Genomic DNA, 24,632 nt, shown 5'->3' on the forward strand with positions numbered 1-24,632 from the left:
TTTAATGTTACTTGTACGCTCAATAGTTACACCACAGAACATTTTTTTAGTGTTTCCCTTTCACTTTTAATCAGGCCCGTCAAATTTGTCCAAATGAAATAATTAATTAGAATTAAACCTAATTGATTTTCCCTTTTCCCTGTAATGCTACCTGTACAAGGCTAAATCCTTTCCTGTAATGGCTTTTACATGTGATTTATATTAGTTCACACAAACACTCCATCCATCTGTTCCTGGCTCCGCCCCTCTGGCCCACCTCTGACGTAGAGTCTCTGAGAATGATCCCGTCTCACTGTCACTTCATATTAAAATCAAAGTTTTCAAAAGGAAATTGTGTCTTTAAAGCTGGCTTTTTGATTTGAAGTCATATCTTATATTATAATATATAATGTTTTATAATAAGTAACATTTTTCGCATCCTTTTTAGGGCCGGTCAATTTGGATTTGCTTTGTTTTTTTCCTCGGTGGGGTTCTGTCGGCTTCAGTTTGGACTTTGTATGAAAGGTACTGTATAAATAAAGTTGATTCGAGGTGACTTCATTTATTGTGCCTGTGATGACATCATAATGGAACTATTTTGACTCTGCTGATCTCAGTGCTGCGGTGGAAGCAGCGATTATTACCAATGAACCAGAGATACGTACACCATGTTCACTGGATTGTCCCGCCGCTCCTTTCTCTTCCTCCTCAGATGCTTCTTCTTCCTCATCGTTAGCTTCCTCCACCTCTTCACCATTCTGACAGGCACTCGTGCACGACGTGTCAATCTCCTCCTCTTCCTCTTTGCTCTGAAGGGAGTCAGCAGGAGCAGCCTGATAGCTGAGCCGCTCACCCGTTTCTGCTTTCTCACCCTTCACCTCCTCCACCACTTCTCTCTCTTCTACCTCCACAGCTTCTCTTTCCTTTTCCATCACCTCCTCCTCTATCTCCTGGACAGAAGCATCTGGCTCCATGGCCAAAGAGGAGGAGACAAGGGGAGTCTTCAGGGAGCTCAGCACCTCCTGTAACAAGGAACTCTCCTCCTCTCTGTTTTCCTGAATTTCATTTTCTTTTCCACTCTTTTCCTCTCCCAAGTCACTCCCATCCCTGTTCTCCTGGGCGGCGGCTGGAGGGTGCAGGAGGTGCTCCTTTGGACTTGAAGGAGGCTCCGGTGAGGCTCTAGAAACACACATCAAGACATGAGACAGAAAGATGTGGAGAGCCACACAGAAACAAACGAGGAGGAAACGCCGTCTTTACCTGGGACTGTCCAGAGAGGAGGCTGTTGATCTGGGTTTGGAGGAAGGAGGAGCCTGGGAGTCGGGGGCCTCCTCCTCTGAGAGACACAGCTTAGGAGGAGATGAAGAGTCTGGGCTGTGAATAACATCCTGCTCTGCCTCCGACCCATCCTGGTCCTCATCCTCCTCATCTTCATCTCTTGGAAGGGACTCTCTGGAGTGCCGTGGTTCCTTCTCCCCCTCCTCTTCCTCCTCCTCATTTACCTCCTCCTCTTCTTCCCTTTCCTCCCTTGTTGTAATCTCATCTTCGCTCACCGCTAGACAACAGACAGAAGCAAAGCTCTCAGAGATCAATGTGAGACGACAGCATAGCAGCGTTTGTGTGGAAGTCGCTGGCTGCCAAAGTGAAACACTAAACACACAACAAAGGGAAACACTAAAAACAATCAGTTTCATGATGTTTGTTTGAGTTCAATGTTTGAGAAAAAAATAATTACATTTCATGTCTGAAAATGCATCATTTTCCAAAATTAAGTTAATTAAATTAACAAAAAAGTGAATTTCTGAGCTTATTATAATAATAATGTCAATGAAATTAAGTTTCATTTAAATTAATGGGGAAAAATGGAATATTAAGTCTCAGACTTTTGTACTTTGTACAATCGTCCTAATCTAAAATGGAAACTGGACAGAGACAGGACTTTGCCAGAACTCTAATCAAAGTCTTCAAATTATATGAAAATGACCATGAAAAAAACAATTTACGGTTCAGAAGTAAATTGTTGCCAGGGGGAACTTTTAGTTTGTGGAATATGTGGTTCATTTGACTAAACTCTACCATGTCCAGATTGGAGTCAGAGACGGGATCCGTCTAAAGACGGCGCTCACCTCCTGCCGACTGCCGTCGCTCCTCCAGAGCTTCTGTTGTGGAGGTTTCCAGCTTCGTCTCCACCTTTGATTCTTCCTGTGGCTTCATCTCCAGCCTCTGCAGGAACAGAAGACAATGATGGCGGTCTCATTCGAGCCCTAAATCAGAACTCATCTCGCTCCCCTTCCCTAATCATCATCTATAACGAGTTAGAGCCGACTGAACCGGACGTCTTTAGTCATTTGTGTGACACACAGCCTCCACAGAGAATGAATGGATCGCAAATTAGAATTAGAATGCTTTATGATTATGTCACAAAACACATTGCTTTATTAAACCAACAGTCATAAAAGTGATCGATGCGATAAAGGATCATATAGATGCTCTTGACTAGCTATAAACTAGGAGCTTATAATACAATAAATTCCACTGCAGTGGAAAGAGCCCAAGAGTTCCTCAGGAAACATGTCATTTAACAGATTAACATTTTATTACATTCTCAAACAAATATAAATACATTCGGTAAAATATGAGATTTATCGAGCGACTGATACCAGAGCTGATTCAACTTCTGAATTTGATGATCCCACCCGAATGAGAAGGTGTTAAAACTCAAAAGTGTTATGAAAGCACATTTCATAACAGAGATGTAGGTACCAGCAGGAATCCGCTGACGTGCGAAACGGTTTTATCGAGGCCGTGCTGAAAGCAGCACATTTCTATCGCTCCAAATTCACTGAAGTGAATAAAAATCAGTGTCTTAAAAAAGGAAGACCAGATGGGTTAGAGAAAGAGAGGACTGAAATAGAATCATACATAAACCGCTAAAATGACAAATGGAGGCAGAGAAAACTGCAGCCGCTGCGTTATAACTGCTTCCTGTTTGGGAACAGAGACATTAAACATGAGGACTGAGGACAGACGTCTTACTTCGCTCTAAATTCAGACACTGTAAATATGAAAAACAAAAACGAAACTAAGTTCATTGTGTCAATGAATGTGCATGCATGTGCACGTTCCCCCTCTGTGACATCACATGGGGCAGAGATTTCAGGAGGTGATTTTTCCATTTTTGGGTTGATCCACCATAATAGTGTAGAAACATGGGAAAAGTGAGTTTCTCCATAACATGTCTCCTTTAACCTACATTTGTGTGGCAAATAGAAAATTCTTAAATGAGACAATAGTAAAAACCTCCATCGTACACGATGGGAGAATTAAAGCGAGCGTCCCTGTGTTCGTGTGTGACTCTCTTACGCTGACGGGCTTCCTCTTGTGGCACGCTTTACTCCTCAGATCCAGCTTGTGTCTGGCAGCGGCGTTATCCAGGCAGCCGAAGGGACTGGCCGGCTGGCTGAAGTCCCCGGGAACCACCAGGGGGCTCATCGCTCTACCGGAGGCAGCACAGGACAGCTGGGGGGAGGGGGGGGCTTTCATCATTAACTCATCAGAGCAAACACTTCAAATGTCTCCAAACCAACCGACATTGAAAATCTGTGATGTCATCGGGACATCATCTCTAAAATCCCCCCCCCCCCCCCCGCGTTGAGCTTTCTCCTGACTTAAAGGGACAACTCGAACAAAGAGCAGGAAGTGCTGATCAGGAGAAAAGGAGGGGCACTTTCTGAAATAATGGAGGCAGCAGATGAAGAAACTCGAGGAAAGAGAAGAAGACAAACAAAGACCGGGAGCAAAAGAGAGCGAGAGAGCCCAGCTGAATAAATATTAGCCGTCCTTATCTGCAGGAGCAACACTTCTTTGTGTCATCACAGGGGGGAGGCAACCCCCCCCCCCCATTAACACTAAAAACACCCCCCCAGAGAAAACATGTTTCACACATGCTGGGGCTGATGGGAGGAGGGCAGGCTCCCTGCTTCTAAACTTCAGCTGCTATTTCATGTTTTGATGCTTTGAGTTCCGCAACTTGCCCAAAATGCACCCCAAAAATTGTGGCAACAAATTTCAGAGGCGAAGAAGGAAACATCTCACTGCACAGTTAGACAGAAGACGTGGAGGAAGTGGGCTGTTATCTTTGCATGTTCTAAAGGACTGGGGGAGCCGATTGTGAACGGCGTTCCTGGGCTGCGTCCCTCGAAGGCGAACGGCGCTACAGCAGACCGATAAGGCCGTTCCCTTTCCCAGGAATGCAGCCTTCGTGTCCGGAACGTTTGAGGAATATGATCACTGCGCTTAGTTTTATGTGTGTGAGAGAGAGAGACAAAGCAGAAATTAAATACTGTAACTACAAGCACACACGCAGACTGCCAGAGAAACCATCAGTATGCCTGCATGCGCGCACACACACACACACACACACACACACACACACACACACACAAGAAGAGAGAGAAAGAAGGTCAGAAAGACAGACGAGGAGAGAGGGAATGGGACGAGAGATCCTACAGCAAATTTCCATTTAAGGTTTGAAGAGCAGCTTCAGGGTTGGTTCAGACCACGCCCACAGACACACACACACACACACACACCCACAGACACACACCCTGAGGGTCATCTGATGCATCACACACACAGCGCATAACAGCATATTTAGCATCTTAACGGCGCTACAGACACACAGTCTTGTGTTTGTGCGTTGAAGCAGAGCTGCAGCACATCCTCATTTTATAAAAGCTGCATTCAGCCATGTGAATAAAAGCAGAATAAAAGCCTTATCAAACACGCCAGTGTGCTTCAAAGCGCCACAACACAACACAGCTACTTCCCCCCAAAAACGTGTGAAAGAGCACCTCATTCAAATGTATTGCAGAATGAAAAAGGCCAATGCTTAATATTTGCATTTCAGTCTCACGAGGTCAAATGGAAGTTGGAGCGACGTTTGTCTTCAGCTAAATTTGTTGCTTAAACTCGATTGAATTTTTTTTTTTTTACGTGCAAGTTACAACAAGCTGAAACAGCCTCGGTGAAATGGGTTCTGTAGCTCAAGGCTTCACGTCGTGTGTGCCGTCGGATGCCGAGCAGCTCTCATCCCAAACGCTCATCACAGCTTCTTCACTGAAGCCACGACGAAGGTGAAACGAAACGCGGAACGTTTGGTCAGAAAAGGAAGAGAAGGGGAGGACAGGGACAGGTTCATCGTCTTCTGACTCGCTCACCTTTAAACACCGATTCACCCGAGGGGGAAAGCCATTCCTTTCATTTTGAACATTTCAACACAACTGACAGGTGAATTTAATTCTTAGAAAAAAACTCTAGCCTGAGGTCTGCAGAGTTCTCAGTAAATGGAAAACCGCCCATGCAGCAGCAGCAGCTCAGTCGTCCTGCAGCAGCGGTGAAAACTAAGGAGGGATATTTTCAGACTTCTAGAGGAATGTGTTCGCTATGATTAAAAACTCATTTGTCATTGTTTGCTGACTGTGCTTTTGAAACCTCATCGCAGCCGGCGGGACTAAAGTAACAGCCGAGGTTTTGTTGGACATTTGTCTTATCAAGAACTGGAACTCCAGTCTGTGCATGTAAAGTACTTGTTGCAGCAAATCTTTTACGATGAGAGATGGGCCGAACCACAAACGGTCATAATGCAGCGTAAACTGAGACTGGGGGGGGGGGGGATTTCTTCTTTATAAGTCACACTGATGCCATTCGATTGGATCATGGCGATGATTTTCCCAACAGTCACACGAAGGGAAATGTTAGCACCATTTAGATCGAAGCGTCCTCTTTGTCTTTTATACATCTCGGATCAAAAAGGGAGGATCTGAATGGATGTTTGGCTTAACAGCGATTATTCTCTGGAGCCAAATAGTTCCAGCAGGACTAGTGACCCAAATTAGACCCAAACGGAGTAACTCTTGGCCATATGATGTGCGCCGTGTGAATGCTGGATATTTGCTTGCCATTAGAGCCGATTGTGGGAAAACTATGACGTCAGAAGTCAGTCCTGCCCCTTTTGTGACGTCATCCATCCCACATTGCTTTAGGTCCTCCCCTCTCTCTAATAGCTACTAATGGAATAAATAAAAAAAAGACACTTAAGCATCGATTTTTAAAGGTTTACCTGGTCCTCATCACCGTCTAGTCCCTCAAGACTGATGGCGCTGTTCCCCTGAGCTTTACTCTGAAAGATGGACGTGAGTAATAAGAGTTAGCCGGCCAGCACAAAACATCCGACATGGTTGGACGCCATCTGAGAATATCCAATACCGTGGCTGAGTACTCAGGTGGACTACAGGGCAGGCCGTCATCCTCAGACATGGCGCCGGCATCGTCGGCTCCCTTCACACACATGAGCGACGGAGGAGAGCCCAGTCGGATGGCCTGCTTCAGCTGAAGCTGCAGAGAGAGACCCAATGGAAACGGCGTTGTGGCACGTTAGGACATGTCTAAGGATACGAATCAAAAGTGTGTGTGTGTGTGTGTGTGTGTCACAGAAACTCCAACAGGCGTGTGTAATGGAAGGAATCATTAACAAGGTGCAGAACAAACACAGCTTCCTTTAGCGGCTCAGGATGTCGGCTCACCGCCGAAGTGATGTCAATGTTAAAATGTCATCACTGTCAACAAACTGAGGAGAAGTCCAGCGAGGGGACGGGGACGGAGACGGGGACGGGGACGCTCAGCGTTAGCGTCCGTGCTGTTGATCCACTCCATGTAAGGCAGGCTTTAGCTAATTCTGCATGAATGAATACACTTCAGGCCATAATAATGTATGTTACATTAGTAACATTAGAGTGGGACATGTCTCCAATGGACTCAAAATGTCCCCCAACGTGTACAAGTTAGGAATATAAAGAGATATATTTATTATACATTACAGGCTGAAGCTTCTTTTTGTTTTTTTTAGACTGTACATCTTCACCGGGTTTGTGTTCATCTATTTATCTGTTTCATCTATTTATACTGAAACTATTGATGACTGTCATTTGGCTGTTTGTCTCCATCAGCGTTAGATGTGTAGGGAACCTGCAAGCGTTACTATTCATTCATTTCAAATGGCACCGCAAAGGCAGCGGATGAATAGAAAAAAGGGAAACGATCCAGATCCAGAAAACAAAGGGGTTTGCAGCAATTCCTCTATTTGAGCTTCTCGTTCTGCCGGCTATTCTTCTCATCACCCAGTCCTTTATTTTCAGTTCTAATCTCTAATACGTGTCAGCAGATATCAGTTTGCCCCCCCCCCCCCTTAATACTGCGTGTGTTTACCTGCAGTGATTTCACCTTCCCGTGGATGCTGTCCTGAGATGCCCCCAAAGCCTCGTTGGCATCAGACGAGTCCGAGACGAAGACAGAGTCGTGTGACAAGGCCTTGCTGCCCAGGCTGATCTTTGACCTTCGGGACACAGGAAGAGGCAGAAATAACGAGCCGTGAACCGGGACACGCGTCGTAGTCCTGTCCTTCTGGACACTACACCCCCAGTGATCACAATGAGGAGCTCACAACTTGCCGTTGATATTTGCCAATTTAAAATGTGAACGCCGCCTCATGTCCAACATTGCAATGTCAATTCTGTGTGCAGCTCAATATCATTAAAACGGAAATCACTTTTGAAATCGCAAAAGAGTGGAGAGGGCAGAAAGTGGCACAGCTTGGGGGGGGGGGGGGGGCAAAGGAAACCAGGACCGACAACAGGAAGCCTCGCGCTCCAGCTGGGGAAGGACAGGAGATGGATGTTGAAGCATAACCTTCCTTTTGGCACAAGGAGGGACGCTTGTCTAAATACACAAAGAGACGCCGACAAATTGTCTGGAAATGAAATACCCGGAATGCGGGAAAAACAATACAGTTAAAAACACTGTACCCGGCGCTCTCCTTCTTCTTCTCCTCCGATCGGGCCAGCTTGTTATTTTCAGGCGCCTTGCTGACATCGTCGCTGGATTGGCTGGCTTTCAGTCCGCCGTCGTCTCCCGGGACTGGCGGATCCTTTCTCTTCTTTCTGGTGAAGAACTTTTTAAATGTCTGAAACTTGGACTTTTTCTTGGCTGCGGAGACAAACACGAGACAAGGTGGAAATAGAGTCACACACACAGGTTCAACTGTCGCGTATTGATGAGAAAAGGACACACACTCGTCCTCTGAGCTCGTCCTGAGATGCACGTAAAGACGCGTCAACTGGCATTTATTATGTTGCAATAAAGATGGACGGCGGAGGAAACAATAAGCACAAATTCATCTCCCTGACCGCTTTTGTCCGTTACCGGCTCATGCTGGAGCTCATCCCAGCAGTCAACGGGCAAAAGGTCGGGGCACACCCTGGACAAGCCGCCAGGGCCACACACACACACAGTCACACCGACGGACAATTTAGCGTAACCAAGTCACCGAAGTTCCTGGTGGCGGGAGGAAGCCGGTGAACCCGGAGAGAACATGCAAACGCCTCATAGAAAGGTTGGATTCGAACCTGTGACCAACAGCGCTTACCACTGCGCCACCGTGCTGCATCAAGCACGAATTATGCTTTATATTAAATCCCAACTCCACTGGGAATGTCATTAGTCTAGCAGATACTGTGGGAAGAACTCGGACCCGCCGGTAATTAAGAAGGAAAAATAGACCGAGACTCGTCTTCAGATGTTTTTTCATCAAGATCCATCAGGCAAACAATCAAACAAACTGATTTGGGCTGAAACATTTGGCTCAAATCCCAATGAGCTCAACTCAGACCTCTGCAGCCCACCCTTCAGCTCGACTCGGGGCTATTTGCTCCATGCTACGTTAGCGCGGCATGAAAGAAAAGGACATGGACCCAAAGGTCCAAGGACACGAGAGACACGTATACAGACGCAACAACGTTGCAAGACAACCAGCGACTAGCCTGATCCGTGTGTACGACCGTGTGGCATCTCAAGGCAGAGTTTTACAAGAGCCTTGAAATATTCGCAGCCTCTTTATACGAGCTGTAAACTCGTCCACCTTGAAGGAATCCTTGAGGTAATTTTTTTTTATTACAAACGCATCTGGAATCCAAACAAGGCTGAACTCTGAATATTTCTGCTCGCTCTACAAACTATATTCTAAACTCTGATATTCATATTGAAGACATTTTCCCTGAACCTATATTGCTTTCTTGTTTTGAGATCTTGTGTATAACACGCTTTAATTTCATCAGACGTTAAAATACAGAGACACTAACGCGGGTCCAAAGCCAAGCCGCAGCCGGCAACGGTCACAGAGCTCAAGACCTGAGTGCAGCGCGTACCAAAATACCGGAAAGAACTGGATCGGTCACTTTCATCAGAACTCTGTGACTGCTGCAGACTCTTCTCTCGTCTGTCTGGACCTCGGAGTGAAGCGGTTCACTACAGGAGCTTCCAGTCGGCTTCAAGTGATTCTTCAGAGGACTTTCTCCACTGCCGAGAAGAAAAATGAGGGGAAACCCCGGTGGACGGCGCCATTTATTCGGCTATTTTAGGCACAATACACAATTCAAAAAGGCCCCTGCTTCAATGGAAGGTCGGCGGCGCTTTATCGTGGACCCAAGACGCCGTTCTTTCAAGCCTGCACGCACGAAAAACAGCATCATGGGAATCTAAAGCTGGTCTGGAGACAGTATCACAGAGAAGTGAGGTCAGAGTTCACAACCAGAAGACGACTGCAGACGAAGGGACAAGCGTCACGGACAGACCCGAGGACGAATCTCAATCTTCGGGACGGGTTTACTCTTATTCTGTGCCATAAAAGGATGCGTTCCTTTTCTAATGCCAGGAGGACACAGGAGAGAAGGGAAAGGGACAGCAACGAGAACACCACCATTACGTCTTTGTAATTACACTGTTATTACACTGACTGGTCTACAACGACCGACTCTTTCACCGATCCGAGTTCCGGTAGCTCTTCTGTGGGATCAGACATCAGGGGCCACCTTCACATCAATCAGACTTCACTCAGATCCCAATGGCTGCTTACGTGCCCCCTTTAAGAAGAAGAGGCTCTCTTGCGCTCCGTTTCTGTTCCCGCTCAGCGAGAACCCGGAGATTCGGAAAGTGTACGTGAAGTAGAACACGTCTGATGCACCTCGGTTAGTTTAGTGTAAATTCTATTTCACTAGCATGGAGTGAAATAAAGAAAGCAACGACTAGTTCTGTATTTAGATATGTTTGATATCTGTTTCACTGGATTTGAGATTTACATCCGACTCAGATTGAACTAGAAAAGCACTCAGAGAGCGCTGACCTCCGCCAAGCAGCTCATTCCCCTCATACTAGAATTAGATTTACACCGTCCACATGGTGATCTGGATCATCTCCAAAAGGTCCTAAATTGTTCTTGGTGTCTTTATACAATGTTAACGTCATTCTGGATCCAATCCGGATTAAATTCGGTAGTAAGATAGAGAGGCCCCCACCCTACATGACTGTTGAATTCCATAAACATTGATCAATAATCAACCGAGAAATTGAGGAACATATTTGCAAGCTCCATTGACTGCCATGTTAACAAAGAATTTCAAAGTGATCCAGAATCAAGGATCTCTTCTGGATAATCACCAAAATGTAATCGTCTGTTTCCGGTAATATTCCCAGCGTTTCCAGAAAAGGTGATCAAGATCCACCCAGAACTTTTTGAGTTATCTTGCTAACAGGCGGACGGACAGACAAACAAATGCCAGCGATGCGCTGACATTCTTCAGAGGCTTTGTGTCAAATGAAATCCGACTGAGTGTAAAAAGTAATCAGGGGCCCAATGACACTCCTAATTGGCTGGTGATTGTGGAAATAAATGAAGACAACAATTGGATTGATCGAGCCTTTAATTAATAATGCTGAATGTTTCTCGGGCGCAAACAGGAAACGACAGAAAATACAAAACAATGATAATATTTTAATCATGATTTATTTGATCTAATTCTACCCACGACTAAACGCTCAGTTTGCCTTTCTTCACTCAATCACGTCAAACCTTTGACCATGTAATGAAATTGTCACCTTGGGACTCGTCCACAACCTCAGTGGACTCTGGACTGCCCATCACATCGGGGGGTCCTGAAGCCATGGCGGCGCAGTCACTGCTGGGAGAGAGGACAAAGGGAGGGACACTCATCAGTGGACACGTCTACTGGGACCGACCAATGTTTGATTTGACAAATAGAGATTGTTTTGTTTTGTTTTTCACCATGAGGATCACAACAGATTCTATAGCAGTGGTGTTATGATATACATAAACAGATTATTCCCGCAAGGATTACGTGAATGAAGTGATGAGAGATGAGAGAAATAATAAACACACCAATCAGCAATCAGGTTTTCCTCCATTACACCTTCGTGTTGCGGTAATTTAAAATAAAATTAAATCGCCATACAGTCCAAGTATCCCAATAAAAGCACTCTGGCATGGCTGGATGAGGTAATCCTGAGTAACAAACCGCTGCTTTGTAGATTCACTGTTGGATGAACTCGGCCGGTCCGCATTCCTTCATTTGTCGAGGCTTCGTGCTGCTATTTAAATCTTGTGTTACACATTTATTACTCAAACTGCAGCCCCTTCTCCATAATCCAAACAGTCTCAACAGAGGCAGCTCACTGATGCCAGCAGTTTTCCGTTCTTCTGCCTGCTGAAATATGGACGTCTCTGGACCAGCAGATGCCCAGCGACCCCCTAACACCGCCTCAAACACACCAGAAATCACATGACAAACTCCTGTCCCGTTACACATGAGGTTACCAACGTCGCTGCAACGGCATAAGACATTATCGCAAAGTTGATTATTTCTTTAGCTGCTAATTTGGCTTTCACTTTTGACAACGAGCCGGAGGTCGTGCCAGTTGAACTCGCCCCGCGTTGATTGGGTTAGCCGAGGAAACATAACTCACGGCGCTTCAGACGACTCCCCATCCTGCTGCCAAAAGCCAGTTGGCTAAGATTTCCCGTGCAGCTCGGTGGGAGGCGGAGTCATTAAAAGCATATCTCAGAATAACCGTGGCTGTGACATCATTGATTTAGTACAGACATTCTCACACAACTAACGACTGTCACGAGAAAGCGTGTTGGAGAGAGAGAGAGATGCATTTCCATAGTGGAACGTCCGGGGGCGGTGAAACCAGCCTCTCGATGTTCATCACAGTCACACGAAAAAAGCAGCACAACATCACAACATGCCAGAAGAACAGCCATGTTTCCATGTTTCTGTGCTTCCATGTTTCTGTGCTTCCATGTTTCCGTGTTTCCATGCTTCCGTGTTTCCGTGCTTCCATGTTTTCATGCTTCCGTGTTTCCGTGCTTCCATGTTTTCATGCTTCCGTGTTTCCGTGCTTCCATGTTTTCGTGCTTCCATGTTTCCGGTGCTTCCATGTTTCTGTGCTTCCATGTTTCTGTGCTTCCGTGTTTCTGTGCTTCCGTGTTTCCATGTTTCTGTGCTTCAGTGTTTCCGTGCTTCCATGCTTCCATGCTTCCATGTTTTCATGCTTCCATGCTTCCATGTTTTCGTGTTTCCGTGCTTCCATGTTTCCACGCTTCCATGTTTTCGTGCTTCCATGTTTCCGTGCTTCCATGTTTCTGTGCTTCCGTGTTTCCGGTGCTTCCATGTTTCCGTGCTTCCATGTTTCCGTGTTTCTGTGTTCCTGACCACCTGCTTGCTGCCCTAAAGAAGCAGCTGGAGAGCATCTTGTCGTCTGTGTTTACAGCCCTGTTTGTGTTAGAGAAACAAATGGGACATTCCAGAGGGTTCGTGGACGCGATGAAGGGCTTGACAACATCAACATGTCCTCCCTCGCTCAGGTCATGAGACGCTTCATCGCCGCTACCTTTCTCATCCAGCAGAGAGAGACAACTGAACGAACAGCAACTGTGAATCACCGCTTCAGCACAGGACCACCAGGAAGAGGCTGCTGACACACACACACACACACACACACACGCACACGCCGTCAAAGCTATGAACTCAGGAAAACACTGGGGAGGGAAAGGAAACCAGTCCAAACATTTTTATCACCTGTTTATTCTCCAAATGGTTGACAAATCTGAACATGCTCTGAAATGCACAGGCTAAACTACTGATCTGATTGGTTAGGCCAGCCTGACCTTGTAAACGAGCCTCGCCCTGAAATCTGGTGAGAACCCGGCCCTCCTAATGAGCCGACGGCAACATGGCCTCAGCTTCGTTTCCTAAATGACTCCTCGGTCGAGACCCGGCGATCGGGGAGCTGCTACTTTTCTGCTGCCTCTACGAGGAGGAAGGAGGGATGACGAGGTGGAGGTGGAGGTGAAGGTGAAGGGATGGCCGGGCCGAAGAGAGAGGGCAGCAACAAGATGACAGGGACAAGGAAATGTGGAGGAGGGGAAGCGTAAAGAGGGACACAAAATCTAAGGAGCAAGTGGGAGTGAGAGACGAGAGAGAAGGGAGACAATGAGGAGACAGAGGAGACGGGGACGACCATAAGTCAGAGAGAGGGAAGGCGTCCAAGAGAGGGGTTGTGGGAAAGGGCAATATGAAAGGGGGGAAACGTCGGGTAGATAAACAGATGAACATCAGGAAGAAGAGAAAACAGACCGAGAGTAAACGTCCCCGTCAAACAACCAGAGTGTGGAAGAAAACCTGAAATGATCTTCGCAACCAGACAAACAAAGACGAGGCTTGAAAGACGAAACGGTGAGAACTGATGGAGGTGAAGAAAAGACACCTGGTGCAGCTGGAGTCTGGCGCCACGGACATGTGTTCCGACTTGGTTCTTCATTAACGATTGCAAATATCTAGTCCATCAGTACTTAAACATCTGGAGACATTCTGGTTTCTAAATCATAGTAAATCAATACATTTATTGAATACAGCAGAACTCTGGGAGCTGTCAGGCGGTTCGAGGAGCTTTGTGTGTGTGTTAGATAAATCTAAAAACGGCGTCAGGGACAGAGAGCTTGATCCGGTTTCAAAGCGATCAGAACTGCCTCCTCGTAGTTACAGCTGAAGTGGAGTTGACACTCTGCAATGTTATTTCATCCAATGAAGCAGCTCCAGAATAAATCTGGACACGAGGTGGCTGGGACGCCCAGCTTCAACTCAAAATGTTTGAGCTATGATTCAAGATATAAATTCAGCCAGCAAGGAGTTTGTAACATCCCAGAATCCTCAAAGCAGACATCTGTTCATCAATCACAGACCAACTACGCACTGCACCTCCTACAGATCTGATGCACGTTTGAGCCTCCTGACCTGAACTCCCTGTTAACGTGAAGCCAGATCCTCCCACTGATAAGAACATCACCTGTACCTCCTTGGCAGACAGCATCCAGCTAAATGTTTGGATGCCAGTCGAGGTCAGGCACGATTATATTTCCGTTGTACGTTCAATATGACACACGGCTGACCCTTAATGTCGTATAAGAAAGTAAAACACGCATGGAAAGACAGTGAATGTGTGAACTGAACTTTGGACACCCAACATCCCAATCGCTAATGCAAAATGAATATTAAAAAAAAAAACAGTCGAATAAATTATGGAACAAAGAAAGAAAGAGCAATGATCGATGGTAAAAATGTATCTGTCCTTCTGTTCAAACACATGAACAACCACACTTTCAATCTTCATCCATCCATCCATCCTTCCACCCATCCATCCATTTCGGCTTGTCCGGGGCCAGGTTGCAGAGGCAACAGACTGAGCAGGGATTTCCATGCTTCCCTCTCCGCAGACAATTCCTCCAGATCTTCCAGGGGATCCCAAGTTGTTCCCAGCCCAGCTGAGAGACAGTCTCTTCAGCGTATCCTCGGTCTTCCCCTACGCCTCCTTCTAACGGGACATGCCCGGAACACCTCCCCCGAGGAGGCGTCCATGACCGTAGGTGAGAGTAGGAACGTAGATTGACTGACAAATCCAGAATTTCAGCTCCTTCTTCACCACGACGGACCGATGCAACAACACCGATCCGTCTGTCCATCTCACGCTCCATCCTTCCCTCACTCGTGAACAAGAGCCCAAGATGCTTGGGACAAAGACTCCCCACCGACCCGGAGAGAGCAGACCACCTTTTCCCGGTCAAGAACCGTGGCCTCGGATTTGGAGGTGCCGTTCCTCATCCCACTCGCTTCACACTCTGCTGCTAACTGCCCAAGTTCATGGTGGAGGTCCAGGCTCAGTGAGGCCAACAGGACAACATCCTCAGCAAAAAAGCAGAGATTAAATCCTGTGGTCCCCAAACCGGCCCCCCTCCGGCCCCTGACTGCACCTAGAGATTCTGTCCTGAAAGATTATGAACAAACCCGGTGATAAAGGGCAGCCCTGCCGGAGTCCAACATGCACCTGGAACAGGTTTGACTTGCTGTCAGCAATGCGAACCAAGGTCTGACTTCGCTCATACAGGGACCGGACAGCCCTCAGCAAAGGGCCCCGGACCCTGTACTCCAGAAGCCCCCCCCCCCCAAACATACTACGAGGGACACAGTTAAACGCCTTGTCCAAATCCACAAAACACTGTGTGTGTAAAATAATCAAAGTACATCGTCCCTTTGTGTTAAACGCAGTAGACGGGGTGTGGCTGAAGACACAGGCCACAGCCCCGCCTTTACTTTACAACTCATATACAGACAAGCCGCATTGCTTTTCTACATCTGCAATGAATCCAGAAACGCAACAAATACATTTTCTTCTGGCTTTTAAACAGTTGTTTTCTTTCAGAGCCGCTTTCTTCATTTTTATTACAGTATTTGCCCCGTGACATTTTTCTGGCAGCCCTTTTATGAACGTCATTTTAATTTAAAATGCGTCTTTTCGGCCACATTGCATGCAGTGTAAATGCGGTCAGGTGCAAACTACTTTATTTGGACGGTACAGAGAGAAAGAGGCAATCAGCCTAATTACATAGCAGAGGATTAGCATGGCGAGGAATTCAGATCAGTAGGGGTTCCGAATGGATAACCTTGTTAATGGCCGCGCACAACGCACACACACACACACACACACACACACACACAGGGTCAAATAAAGGTGCCCATGTTCATAGTGGTAAGCGCTGCTCTCTCCCAGCAAGAAGGTCACAGGTTCGATTCCAATTTGGGGCATTTCTGTGAGGAGTTTGTCGGTTCTCCCCGTGTCTGCGTGGGTTCTCTCCGGGCTCTCTTCCTCCCATCTCCAAAAACATGCAACTTAGGTGAATTGGTTACACTAAATTGCCCATATGTGTGAGGGTGTGTGACTGAGTGTCTGTCTGTGTGTGTGGCCCTGCGATGAACTGGCGGCTTGTCCGGGGTGTGCCCCGCCTCTCGCCCGTTGACTGCTGGGATAGGCTCCAGCACCCGGTAACGGACAAAGCGATCATGAAGGTGAATGAATGAATGATCCGTACATGACTTTAAATCAGTACGTAATTGCAGCAAACGCACATCCTGATGCCGGGACCCTCTGCTGTCAGGCAGCACAAATTACACACAACAGGGTCGACGCAGCGAGCAACAACCCTCGTCCGCTGATTAGCAGCAGAGGAAGTAGCACAGGTTAAAGAGAGAACCAGATAAATGTGAGTGACTGATGCACGCAGAGCTCTACTGTGCTATAATGTCGGAAACGTCTCTTTGTCCAGGGCTCTTGTCCTTCTGACGTCAAGAAAATCCAATTTAGTTCAGCCTTAATCTCTCAATGGAACCAGTGTTAGCAACTGCACCAAATGCTGATGGTCCTGACTAAGTGGCTCTTGTGATCAGCGACACGCAGATAACTGACTGCAACAACTCTGTTATATTTGTGTGTGTGTGTGTCTAGTATATATATATATATATGCACAATAAGCTTCTCTTGTTGTTAACAAGCCACTTCATCTTAAGATGATCCCCCTGAATACAGTCACATGGATATCCTGATTGATCTAAATGGATAATCTAATTTAGTAAGGCCTTTACAGAAGGACGGTGATCTTTTACAACACAAAACCACATCACTCCGGTCATAATCTTTCTGCAGCAGCACTAAAGTGGGCTAACATGGAACTGAGTATAATACTAGGGCAATTACAGACGGCCGTATCAGAGGTTCACAATGAATGAGCAGCAGCGCTAGAGGCTAAGATCCATGTTCGGAGAGGAAAACACCACAAGCACTTCAATTGCTGCAAAATGTCACCTGTGACTCCTTCGGGAAACCCCGTAGGGTTTCCGTTAACCAACCAGCTGACTTTACGCTAGCTGTGGGGCACAGTAAACAGTTCTGAAGCAGAGCGAGCAAATGTTGTTTACTCATGTGAAATCCATTGTCATTCATCCAGATGTCTCCGTCCAGCATTTTCAGACATTCCAGTCTCAAAGGGCCGGTGACGTCCGCTGACCAAGTGGAGGTACTATCCTGAGATGGAAAGTATGGCTAAAGTAGATTCTAGCAGAATCTTGTATTATCTAGAAAGACTTATTCAGTGCCTCGAGAACACAGACAGGAAGACCTGCACAAAGATCCTGATGCTTGAGATAACTGTGTCTCTTTTTCCTGTGTGGAATGGACAACACTTGTGGCTGCAGCAATAAATGTTACTCGAGTAGGAAGGACCAGCCTCATCACTACTACATCAAACAGATGTGGGGGGGGACCTTAAAAATACCAAAGCTCTCCGACTAGCGACTCTGCCAGATAACTCGAGGATCATGCTTCTCATGTTTGAAGCATAAAAACATGTCCTTAGCTTGACTCCCATCACATCGCGAGCAGATGAGTTGGCAGCCGTAATATGATGTTGGGGGTTTTCAATGAGCCACAAGCCTTCAATTTCCACAGGGAGAAAAGAAATAAAGAAAGGAGAGATGCAGAAATGGAACAAGAAAAAAAAATTAAAGGGAGTAGGAGAATGTTTCCAGCAGCTGAAATGCTAAATATGGCTGAGCCCATGTAGACAGACGTAGCTCCAGAGAGTCCTGCATATTCAGACCTTAGCAGCACAGAACAAAGCTAGCCGTCCCTCTCCATGAGTCATTAGGATTGAACTGCCTCCTCTGTGAATATTAAAGAGGACGTATTATGACAAACTCACTTTCCCCACGTTTCTACTCTACCATTTTGCTGGGTTTTGGCCATTATCAACACAAAAACTGATAAACAAACCACCCACTCAATCCTGCGTAGTTTGCGTAGTTCTGTAATCAAGTACGCTTCTGGAAGAAATCTCTCTTACTGTGACGTCACAGTAAGAGAACGTGCACGATGTGTTTGTGCGCTCCCTGTGTCTGCGCTCCGCAAGTCCGCTACCGTTTCTGAAAGCACCGTTTGAGATACACGAGAGGGACGCCGTCCTCCACCGTCTGTTTGCTATTTTGAACAAAGACTGTCACAGACATTTCATACAAGTGTCTGGGAACTGCGTTAACTTGTGGGAAAAAAGAGTATAATACGTGTCCTTTAAAGTGTTCTCCTTCATTGTGACGCTCTCTACTTTTAATGAAGCCCAGTCGAACCGCTGTTGAATGCAAGAAGGACTCAAGGCGTCCTGAAAACCGATACGGCTCGAACCCGAACACTCCATGAAGCTAGTCAACAATTATTTAGCTTAATCTAGCACAAACGCATCAGCGAGCCACGGCATCGGCAAGGCTGGGTGCTGAATACTATATATAATGTTATTTGGACCATAAAAAAAATAAACAGTATTTTGGACAGTTAGTTCAGTCTTTATGCTAAAATTAAATAATCTAAGCCAACAAGCTGCAGCGTCAAAACAGTGGAATCAATCTTCTTATTATCGAATTTGCACATTGCATGAAGGAAAGTTATCCCTCTTAGACTATCGATCAAGGGGAAAGTTTCTTTCTGGCAGTTTTTGCTATCTTTGCAAAGAGAAATGCATGAAGAACAGGACATAAAAAGGCAACATCGTCATGAACATGGCCTCCCTGTGACTCCACTTAGACGTTTAAAGGCTCTCAGTCAGTGAACCACAGGGCCATAAATGGACATGATAAATATATAAAGAATGTGGCCATCATTTCTTCCTCCTCTGTTTGCATCGTCATTCTTTTGACTTCCTGACTCGTTATCTCACCATCCCTCCCTCTCTGTTTTTGTCTGCTCGTCTGGCTCTTGTCCACCGACCCATACTGGGACACGTCCTTTATCGCCACGCTATTTCCTCTGGACCGATTCAAGGCCGTGTGCATTTCTATATGGAGGCATTAATTTAGAATTTTAGTCATTGGTGAATTTTGCCTTTTTCGATAGTGCAGCCAAAGAACTACTTACAAGAGGAGCTCTTGCGGCTTCTAAACCAGATGCAGACAAGATGGCCAAACTTGATTTATTTATGTTCTGGAAAGTTTGAAGTTTGAAACTTGTGTGAACTGTGAAGAAAAAGGGGAAATTAATTTCATATTGCTGATGTCTGTAAATATTTTCTACTGGAGGAGGAGGACTTTAACTCTGGTTACCAACTAATTATCAACTACATCTTTTCATTTTGCATCTCTACTGGAAAAATGTGCTAATAAGATCTTTGATAAGTACTGGTATGCACAAGCAGTACTGTTACATGTATCAGTATCGATATACTTCTGAGTAACTGTAAATGTTGTAACTTATATCTTATAGTAAACAGGTTTCTAAGACCCGTCTGTTTTCTGTTTGTCTTTTCATCATTTCTTTTCATCTGTGTTCAATGTATAAGCTGCTGAGGACTTGGAATTTCCCTTGGGATGAACGAAGTATCCATCTATCTACCTATCTACTACTTAGCAGCAGTGAAGTAAAGCAACAAGTAGAGTAACTCAACACAGCCAGTGTATCAGAATCAAAGTAGCATCTGAGAATATCAATAAAAAGCTCAATAGAATGCGTTGTGATCAAAAGTACCGTCGTACAACTCTTCACCCATCAAACTGTCCTTGCTCCAAACTACTGAACGGCCGACACGAACTCAGACTTCCAGAAATCACGTCTGATAAAATCGCACATGAACATTTTAAATTCTTCAACCATGGTTTAAGTAGCTGCAGATAGCTTTTGATGCCTGCGGTCTGGACGTAGTCGCCTCTCTTTTGGGTTCCTCCCGCCATCCAGCCGTCCTCCCTTTGCCTCCCCCTCCATCTCCTGTCCCCTCCTGTGCTCTTAGCAACGAGCCTTACATGGACTCAAGACAGAAACGCTCATCAATCACTCTGCACAGTTTACATTCATCTACGGCTGCATCACCATTCCCGCTGGACAGACTCTATACCCACTGCGGTTACGTATCGACTGTTGGACCACAGCACACTGGAGAAGACGGGGCCTGACGGTGGAGGGAAAACAAACACTTGCCGTCGCCTTTAAGACTCCTGAATCTTAAGCCGAATGATTTCTCCATAATAATTACAGGTAGTCGTCGACTTACAACCCGTGCGACTCGCGGCTGTTTGACTTTACGACCACACTCGTCTTTTGACGACATACCGGAAAGCAAGCGCGCAAATCGAATGTGCGACAGTTTCTGCGGTCTATCGAGAGGAAATTGTCTCTTTCTACGCCGATTTTTCCCCTATCATGATATACTTATGGTAATTTAACATGGGGCGATTTATGACTGAATCGGCATACGACAAAACCAATTGTGGCCACAAGTCGACGACTACCTGTATTGCAGGTAAAAACGGGCTTTTGCCTCATGAAGCAGCTTCAGTTTTGGTTGATTGATCCTGGGGTCAGTTTCATTGCTAAAAATTTGCAAAAAACTAAAACAGAAAGGAAAAGATTCTCGATTCAGATTAGGGGTAGACGAACGTTGGCATCTAGCTCTGAGCTGGCGACAGTCAATGCTGTTTTGAAATCGCTGCCTCCGGCAGATTTTACCGGCTGTAGCCTGTAGCTAGCCAGGAAATGAAATGTAACTTCAAGTCTCAGCAGACTCAACGTTTCTTAACTGGTTTTAACAGACAGCATTTCAGTATTCAGTTTCAGTATTCGCCTTTAGAAATAGTTAACAGTCAAAGAACAAGAGGACTTAGAATGAGGCCTTATGTGCCTGAGTATACATTATAAAGACAGCGCAGGCAATGCCACATCTCTGGCACAAAGCAGTACAAGGCAAAACAAAGTTAAAGGCACTCATTATCCTGACCATCAGTGGTCCAATGAGGCCGCCCGGGTGCTATGAATAGTCGGGCCCCAGCCTTGACATCACAGAGGACTCCCATCTGTTGGAGTAAATTGTGTTCACTTTACCGATTCTGCCACAAAACAAAAGCAGGTCTGCTTCTGGGACTTTGTGACTAGTCATTGCTTCAGTCAGTCAACGCCGAGTCGTCCAGCGGGCTGTCGGCACCAACAACAAGCCAATAAAAAAGACAAAGGTTTTACTAGACCTGCAATAAAAGCCACTCAACTCAATGGAAAGACCTCAAAAAAGTGCAAACAAGTTCAGTTTCAAATGAAATCCGTGACCAATTATGCCAATTGTGAAATAAGTACGAGTAGCAGTGTGTGTGTGTCGTCTTATTATGATCCGATTAGGTGTTAAAATGACACACAGCGCCTTCCTACTAATGAGAATGAGGAATGTGATGAAGCAACACATGAGAAGTGAGGTGCGACGCCAAACTGTGAAGCAATTTGTCAAACACTATGAAAACATTCACAGCAACTGTTGGCACAGAACACTTCATTTCAATCATTTACTGGTAATAAAGGTCGTTATTACAATCAGAGACTTACGTCCTGCTCTTGAAGCATCCATACATCCCAGCCATGTTCCATCCAAAGGGAAAAGCCTTTCCCCGATACAAAACGCGTCTTCCACCCGTCTGGTTTGTCCAAGGAGGTCAGGTAAAATCTTCAAATTAGACACCCACTGTCCTTTCTTCCTGAAAACCACTGTCTCACCTCTATTTTTGAAGAGAGAAGATGATGACACGAGAGAATCCCCCCCCCCCCCCCTTTACCCCTTCAGAACGCCACTAAAGTCAGATTTCATACAACCCAACTTTCCAAACTATTCCCATAAGAAGCACTGAACTATGGGAAGGAATTTAGAAAAAGCTCCTTTTAAGATGAATGGGGATTTTGAATGTCCTTTCCACAGATATTGAATCGCACTGTGGGAGAATCCGTGGATCGATTCCCTCACGGTGGCGAGCTAAAGGGGAAAGTAAATAGACTGAATGCGTGACTGAGTGACTGCTGCATGCCTCCTCTCCTCCTCCCGGTCACCACGGCTGGTAAAGCAGCAGAGGGAGGGGCTGGAGGAGGAAAGAGGATGAAGAGGGAGGAGTCAAAGTGAGAAAGAGACCGCCTCCCGAGACGTGCTAAAGATGTCAATTCGGTTTCAGATTGAACTCTGCCTCTCTTCAATGGCCATTGACTCCCGAACGGAAAATGAATTGATGAAAGAAGCGACTTTAATCAATTCATTCGGTAGGTCCGGTGTTTGCATAGTCCAGAATATTCTGAAAAATAGGGTGAAAACTGCTGGCACTGAATGAGTGAAGGTAGAGACAATGAAAACAGACACATTTCTGACTATGAGACAACAAACACTAACTGCTTTCCAGGCCTACAGGAACACACGGCTCTTCCTATCCAGTATAAGCACTATGGCTACATTACAAACAGACTGGGACACTGGGCGGCCTTCATAAATGGATGTTCAAAATCGATCGATGCACTGCACTCATTGACGACAGCATTGATTTTCTGAGTTGACTTGTGACGGGGCCTCCCGTTCGGGGCGTTGAACTCAGAAACGACGCGTTTCAGGAGCATCTCAGCTAATATTCCTAAATGACTTCCTGTCCAAACATCCATCCACCCACTGAATATTTACCAAAAAGATCTCTGGAGCAAAATGTCACTCTCTGAGACATTATCGGCGACCAGTCACGTCTCAACACGCTTCAGTGGTTGGAGGAATAGTGAGACTTTTAACATGTTGGAAAATTCTTTGAGTCCAGAGTTGTTCTTTGGATTTAATCTGATTACGCAACAACAGAAAAGGCATAATCTGCCCAATAAAGTGACAGAAACACCAAAATCATTTAAATCATCAGACTGAGTGTTGACTGTCGTTTAAACATGTTGAAATTGATTTAAGATGTCTAAGCTCTGTGTGTGTGTGTGTGTGTGTATGTGTGTGTGTGTGTAAACACAGGCAGTGTGGGTCGATCAGTTTCACAGCTCAGCAGCACAACACACACAAACACACAGTCGCTGAGATCAGTTTTTGGCATGCCTGGGTTGAAACATTCCTTGACAAGCACACACATACACACACACACACACACACACAACTGGCATTCCCAGCAGAGGCATCGGTCACATGACATCGCCATGGAATCAACAGGAAGACACTCTCAAGGTGCAGCGGCGTTGGCCGAGGACCTCCACCATTTTAATCATCGCTTCCACACAGACATTTGGCGCTGGATCTGCTGCCAGACTCATTTCAGGAACCATCCTGACTTTCTGCTATTACTGCAGCAAGGATGTCAGACGATCCAGTCACATAAAACTACATGAGTACGAGTATGAATACATGATCTCGTCCCCCCCACAGGAAGAAAACAATTCTCACATCTTTCATTTTGAGTTGTTGATGCTGCAGCTGGAAGGACTGGCCTTTGTTGCAGCACGAAATAGTAGCGAGCGAAACTTAGAGAATATGCTGAATGCAAAAAGACGCAAAATCAAAGAACTCTTTCAAAACGCATACGGGCTGGTTTCGCTCGGAGAAACTAGGTCAACCCAATCCGACTGAGTAAGTCTGCACAAAACTGATAAAGGAGAAATACAGCACCGGAAATCTTTGAAGAAAACCAATTTTCAAAAAGAAAAAAAATGCAGCTCTCAAGTAAAAGAACCGGCCAGAAACCCTCGTCTCAGAATGAAGTGAAATTCAAGTTGTAACTATGAACACTATAAAAATGCAATCAAACAATCAAAACAATTCGTTCCTAATTAGATTCAGCATTTGTCGTCGTGTCTAAGAATTTGAGAAACTATTCTTGCTTTTTCAGATCTTCTCTGGAAATGAAATGAAACCTCCAGGAAGTCTAAACTGTAACCATGGAAACGGAAAGATTTCAAATGAGAAACGTTCCCGTGTAGCCACAACGGGCAACTCTTCAGCACTTTGTTGTTATGTGTTGGAAGTTTCATGAAAAATAATTTGACAGTTTTTGAGTTGCTCTGGAAATGAAACGTGACGTTCCTTCACCCCTCGCTGCCACTCCCGCTTTCATGTGAGATAAGAACTACTCATTTAGATCGCTAGTTTTCTCCTACGGAAACCCAAATAGCCAGATGCTAATTCGAGTGGAAACTGAAACATGAAGGTTTGTGTACTTCAGATGCCAAAATAATCAGCTGAAGGGTGCAAAAACCTAATGAACAGCTACGGTAAAGTGCAAACTCAGCTAATATTTACCCCCCCAAGGTCTATTTGTTATTTCTTTGGTAGGTTTGCTACAGGATGGGTTTCCACGGTAACAAGTCATGGAATGGGAACGAACCCATTTCATTTTGGTGAGGCTTCGGAGTTCGGATAAAGGGATGGATCAGAACTTTTTTGGGGGGGCGGTACCTAGTTAACGGCATTTCTCAATCATTTCCCATATTACTGAATGACTAAGAAACACTTCCCACATAACTGTGTGTAGTGGTGGGGGCATGTCTCTCTCTCTCACACACACACACACACTAAACACACACGTGTGGGCTTGTTCAGCTCT

At 45.7% G+C, this 24,632-nt stretch overlaps 1 protein-coding gene across 1 annotated transcript in view; it reads right to left on the reverse strand.

Moving 5' to 3' along the window:
* The window catches only part of zgc:66433 (uncharacterized protein LOC321250 homolog), a 28,245-nt gene extending 6,488 nt beyond the window's left edge, over positions 1-21,757 (reverse strand). Inside the window, exons 1-10 of the mRNA XM_068740260.1 lie at positions 21,622-21,757; positions 10,966-11,045; positions 7,842-8,022; positions 7,246-7,372; positions 6,247-6,375; positions 6,101-6,160; positions 3,343-3,498; positions 2,102-2,202; positions 1,240-1,527; positions 645-1,158 (exon numbers count right to left, since the gene is read on the reverse strand). Of these exons, the coding sequence (XP_068596361.1) occupies positions 645-1,158; positions 1,240-1,527; positions 2,102-2,202; positions 3,343-3,498; positions 6,101-6,160; positions 6,247-6,375; positions 7,246-7,372; positions 7,842-8,022; positions 10,966-11,045; positions 21,622-21,656 (1,671 nt within the window). The 5' untranslated portion in view covers positions 21,657-21,757. The remainder of the gene's footprint in view (positions 1-644; positions 1,159-1,239; positions 1,528-2,101; positions 2,203-3,342; positions 3,499-6,100; positions 6,161-6,246; positions 6,376-7,245; positions 7,373-7,841; positions 8,023-10,965; positions 11,046-21,621) is intronic.
* Between the last annotated feature and the right edge of the window lie 2,875 nt (positions 21,758-24,632).

This window comes from Brachionichthys hirsutus, chromosome 6, assembly GCF_040956055.1.
Source record: "Brachionichthys hirsutus isolate HB-005 chromosome 6, CSIRO-AGI_Bhir_v1, whole genome shotgun sequence".
In the NCBI taxonomy this organism is placed as follows: domain Eukaryota; kingdom Metazoa; phylum Chordata; class Actinopteri; order Lophiiformes; family Brachionichthyidae; genus Brachionichthys; species Brachionichthys hirsutus.